This window comes from Nicotiana tomentosiformis, chromosome 3, assembly GCF_000390325.3.
Source record: "Nicotiana tomentosiformis chromosome 3, ASM39032v3, whole genome shotgun sequence".
NCBI lineage: Eukaryota > Viridiplantae > Streptophyta > Magnoliopsida > Solanales > Solanaceae > Nicotiana > Nicotiana tomentosiformis.
In genome coordinates, this window is record NC_090814.1 from 127,259,228 (window position 1) to 127,264,717 (window position 5,490).

Genomic DNA, 5,490 nt, shown 5'->3' on the forward strand with positions numbered 1-5,490 from the left:
GGGGCAGTGTATGGGCGGGTCAAAATGTTAGGCCCGCCCCACTCCATTGCCATCCCTAGGTTTGTATATTTGAAGGAAGAAAGTAGAATTAAGTAATAAGACGCTATATGCTACAGTCGAGCCAAATAATTCAGGTTCCTACCATCTACAGTAGTTCTAGTGTGTAGATATACTATATAATTCATGAAAGATGGCAAAAGGTCTATCAATCAAACTAACAACAAAATATTGTTATCTTTGTCACTGTCATTGTAACTACATGAGCAGTTCCCCAAAAATAAGTATATACTATATGAGTTCGGCCAACTACCTGTACATACAATTCCAAGAGCAGAAATGCCTCGAATAAATCACTCTTATGAATTAACTTTGTGCATATCATATAATATTTCCATGAGTCAAAAAATACTCTCAAATAGCCATCAGCAAAAAGAGGAGATAGAACGAGCTCTCCGACCGTTTTGGCGCCCTTTTGTCACCCCCCAGTCTCTCCAAAATCTCTCTGTAACGCTATGTTTGTCATTACTAGGATGTGGATGTAACAGCGAACCAGTTCTCCCCCCAAAATGGGACCATCTCCTACTTCTCGAACTAGTCTTACGCAGAGTTTTCCTACATCGACCTGATTCGGATGCAGCATTTGCAGGTAACTTTAGACCTTCAATAGCCAGAAGATCTTCATTCAACTGACGCAGAGGCACAGAGGCAGCAGCAGGTAGCACTTCTGTTTGAAGGACCCTCTGATAGTTTCTCTTCCTTGGTCGGCTGCTCCTTGAACGACTACGTGATCCAACCTCATTCTCTAGATTACTTGCCAAAGAAGCTGCAATATCAGCAAGCCATCCCAGAGAATCATGAGAGGCTTCAGATGGTTCACCAGTGAGAGTCTTTGAGCGTGCCTTGACAGCAGATGACGAAATAAAAAGTAGTGTCTCTGCTGCAGCCCTGTCAGTTTCCCCAGTGTAATCACTCATGCGGTCTCTTTTACACCACTGGGCAGATGTACCGATCGGATTGTCCAGAGAGTCCCCTCTAGGTGGAGAACATTCCTTGTTTTCTGGGCTTACAGGAGCTTCCAAATCTCTGTCTACACTAGTCATTGTTGCTTCACTGTGACCAGGTGATAATAGAGTTTCTTCCTTGATGCTGTTAATGGAAGAATTAGTAGTAGATTTTCTAGATTTGAGTGCAGAATCAGGACTCGGGATACAGTCAAGAAGAACATATTTTTCACAAATCTCTCTTTCTCTGCCTTCAGGGAGATTCAGATGTGAAATATTGGAGGTAGGGGCGGAAAACTGATCATCAGACAAATCGGAAGAAGGTGTGCAATTCAAGTCCATACCCTTCACTGAATTCATGCTATCTGGAATCTTAGATAACTTAACAGCATGGGTCTGTCCAGATGTAGGGTCATTATCACCATATTTCATCAAGCAGGAGCCTGATGTGCCAGAAGTTGGACTAGAAGCACTACTGTTGTACAGGTCACTCTTCATTCCAGTGAGATTAGAATTCCCAACAGAAGATTTAGGACTCTTACTGAGTGATGCATTAGTAATAAAGCATGGAAGAGCTTGAACTGCGAAGGGTATCTCCTTAATTTTTTTCCGAGGAGAAACTAGCAATGATTTGTTAGTTTTGTTTCCATTACGACTCTTGTCTACAAATCTTGGAGGTGAACTTGCTGTTTGATTACATTGAAGAAGTGTTCTCTCAACAGAAGAAACTTCATCAGAAGGATTCAGGTTGCTTACACCTCCCCCTGTAACAGCAGGAAATAAAAATGAAATGAGGAAAATGTTCACTCTACCAACATTTTTGTGATAGGTTTAATTGGATAAGCATGCGACTCATAACAAAGAACACATAAAGAATCTGATGGAAGAAATAGAAAAGCAGCCAGTATTGGCAAATCAAATGTTAAGAACATCCTGTCAGCATAAATATTATATTTAGAATATTGTCTCAAGAGAATACACAGAATACCTTCTTTCTTCAGAGTTGAGCATTCTGCATGCCCTGTTCCAGATAGATCCTGATCCATTTCGCTGATTTCCTCATGAACGTCCATAGATTCAAGTGCAGAATTTGGACACCCTGTTTCATCAGGCTGTATTGGTTCATTCAGGTCAAACAAAAGAAAGGTACCCCTAGGAGTTGAGTTAGAAATCGAAGAATCTCCAGGATAAACAAAGTTGACTTTTGAACTATGTTGAGGTTGAATCTCTGAAATCAGAATATTGGGCCCTTGAACAGGACTTTCCTCCACACATTGTTCTCCGTCTTCAATATCTACGTATTCTTCTGCTGGAAGTTCAAGATCGAATGTTTTATTTCTTGACGCACTGCTCATCGAAGATGACATTTTCCAATCTTTTCTAACATTTTGTTCCGTCAACAAGTCAGCACCTGGTTGCACTATCTGACCAGCAATAGAATTTGAAGAACCTTGAAACATTTCTCTACATGGTGCAGACGGCTCGGCGCTTGTGAGGTCAACCAGAGGCCAATCAGTTTTCTGGGAAATTTCAGACCTTAACTGTGACATAAAAGACTTCGACTCTGATGCTTGCAAGTGTAAATGATCTTCCATTTGCTTTCTCCTTCTAATCTCATCCATTAACTCTCTTTGTCTTCTATATACGCGATGTAGTTCATTGACCTGAGAAAGAAAACATGCTTTAGAGTTATATCCATTCTGATCCTTTCATAGAATCACCGTCTGATCAGAGCATTCCTAAGATAACTATCTGACCAGCATAAAAGAAAACATGGTTTAGAGTTCATTGATTGGACGATGACATGATCTCTTTCAAAGGATAAGATCAAAGGCTCATGTGTATACCTGATATCTAAATATTGCTTCATGCTTGCGTATCGTCTGCTTCAATATTTCCTTTTGATGAACTAATTCCACATTCTGGTCCACCATAAATGGAGGCAAGGAAACATAGAAGCCTCTGGCACCGTTCCACGTGATATCATTGTGTGGTAGAGACCATGAATTACCAGTAACGCTCCCACTAAGATCTTTTGGAGGGTAATATCCCGGGAGATAGCTTGTCCACTGCATTTTTCTCCCCACCCTTTGACACAAACAAAGTGCAAAGTTTAGAATGTTAACCAAATGAAATAGGATAGTTAATACTTAATACCTCAGCACTAATAGTGGAAGATACCGAAGAGTAGGTCACAATTAATATGGGAGAGAGATGAAAATTCAAACAAAAGAACTTGTTGTACTTCGAAGTATAGAAGACAAGGATGTTTATATTTATATTGAAAAGAAGCACAATGCTGCATTTTGTTCGGAAATGTTATGCCCTCCTATATCCAACGAAATACAATTTTCCATATTGTGTTGATCCATTTCACACAGTCAGGATCAAGGTCAGAATGGTAAATGAGTTGTGAACATTGAAATAAAGATTCTGATAAAGAGGCAACACTCAAAGATAACTACAATTGTGCCCCGATGGTATCATAAATTAGTTCAAGGAATTTCAAACTCAATTAGGAATCATTTGCCTAAAGTTAAATCGAGACTTAGAAATCCATCCATGCAAATCGAACGAAGGAAACATGAAAAGATAATATCGATTTTTAGGCACATAACAAATCACGCATCCACAAAACACTCAGTTTCTAAAACCAGAAGCACTTGTAGTGGCAACATACCGAAAAAAGGGGGAAAGAAAGTAACAAATCTGGCTTTTGACTCCAAAAACATTGAAACAGAGATCACGTTGAAAAAAAAAACCGGAAAATGCCAGTACTACAAAACCCAAAATTTGGATAAAATATTTATTAAAAGGGAAAAGGTCAACAATCATAGATCCAACCGATGCAATCGTCAGTCACAGGACTTGCAACCGTCAAACATCACAGATGCAGACACTCAGAAGGGGGAAGAAGAAGAGAGATGAAAAACAAAACCCAACATTCCAATCCACAAATACGCACAAAGCGACAAACAAAGATGCATCTACGAACACCCAAAATACCCAGATAAGGGAAATCATAAAAAGCAAACAAACGAAACAAAGAAGGAATTTGTAGAAATTACCAGAGAGGGAATCGGGTTCAGCTTAAAGAGAAAACGCAGAAAGAGATCAGTAATCGAAGACTAGCTCCAGCGCAGCTCAGAGCTAAAAGAAATCGGAAGAAAACCCATTATAGGAGAAGAGTGAAGATAGAGCTGAAATAATATCAGAAAATCATGAGGAGGCTTATAGTAAAAGCCAAGAAAGAGATGCTACCGAAAGTCCATTTCCATTGTCGTCAACCAAACAGGCGAAATGTGGGACTGGGAAAGGAAATGGCGTCTTCCGGATCTGCTGGGACCACTCTTCAGTCTTTTAGCTCTCTCTCTCTCTCTCTCTCTCTCTCTCTCTTTACAAAACAAAGAAGAAGATGCTACGCCTGGGTTTGTAAGAAAATAGTTAGTAACTTACATAGGAAGAGAGAGAGATGGGCCATTTGTCAACACTTTGGAGTTTGGGGTCTATCTTTGCTTGGATTTTTCTTGATGATGAAGCGTAAGATATATGGATTTGTCTTTTAGATTCTTTCCACTATCCTTGTCCTTTTGTCATTGGGATGGCCTATATTTCCAACTATTATTATACTACTTACTCCGTTTCAGTATTACGTAGTTTACTGAAATAGTTACGTAAACTATTATTATACTACGTAAACTATAAAATAGTTTACGTGAACCTATTTTATTTTATTTTTTAAAAAAATATTTTTTTTTAAATTTAAAAATAATTTTATTTAAACTTATAATTCTATTCTTAATGAGAAATTTTTATAACCGTACAAATACTCTGGGTCCCTTTTTAACTTATTTAGGACCACAAATTCCAAAAGTCTTCATTTTTTCTTAAATTTCGTGTCCAGTCAAACAGGTTCAGGATAACTAACTTTCTTTTGGTAATATTATATAAGAATAATTCTTTTGGGGTGAAGTTTCTTCCAACTTTCATTCTGGTCATGATATTTTTTAGATCAAAAGTTTAATCTCAGCATTATAGTTTGTTTTGCCAAATTTCTCCAATTTTAGAAGATTTTTTTTTTCAAAGTTGAAGTGTTTAATCAAGTTTTTGGAAGAAAAAAAAGTGCTTTTATACAGAAGCAGAAGCAATTTTGGAAAAGCAAAAAAAAGTAGCTTCTCTCCAAAAGCACTTTTGAAAAAAATATACTTAGAAGTAATTTTAAAAACCTGGCTAAACACTAATTGTTGCTCACAAGTCTTTTCAAATTAATTAGCCAAACACAAACTACTTCTCATCAAAAGTATTTTTTTCAAAATAAGCTAATTTTTTCAGCTTGGCCAACGGGGTATTCGTTTAGTCGGATTCCTAAAACAGTGTATATTGCGGTCTAACTAAAAAAATTTAATTTTATTACTTCGTGTAATTTTCTATTTCACACAAAATTAAAACTAAGATGTACTACGTATTCATTTCCTATTTAAGGCCAGTT

At 37.6% G+C, this 5,490-nt stretch overlaps 1 protein-coding gene across 3 annotated transcripts; it reads right to left on the bottom strand.

The window, feature by feature from the left end:
• Positions 1 to 203: 203 nt before the first annotated feature.
• LOC104099493 (uncharacterized) lies at positions 204 to 4,544 on the bottom strand. 3 transcript variants are annotated; one of them, XM_070197576.1, is made up of 5 exons: positions 4,263 to 4,542; positions 4,070 to 4,151; positions 2,849 to 3,089; positions 1,990 to 2,665; positions 204 to 1,765 (listed from the first exon to the last, which is right to left on the bottom strand). In XM_070197576.1, the coding sequence occupies exons 3-5, from the start codon at positions 3,074 to 3,076 to the stop codon at positions 423 to 425; spliced, it is 2,247 nt and encodes a 748-aa protein (XP_070053677.1). In that variant the 5' UTR covers positions 3,077 to 3,089; positions 4,070 to 4,151; positions 4,263 to 4,542; the 3' UTR covers positions 204 to 422. The 3 variants fall into 3 exon arrangements, with proteins under 3 accessions (XP_070053677.1, XP_009604798.1, XP_070053676.1); XM_009606503.4 differs by lacking the exon at positions 4,070 to 4,151 and having other exon boundaries at positions 4,263 to 4,544; XM_070197575.1 differs by having other exon boundaries at positions 4,070 to 4,542.
• Positions 4,545 to 5,490: the final 946 nt, after the last annotated feature.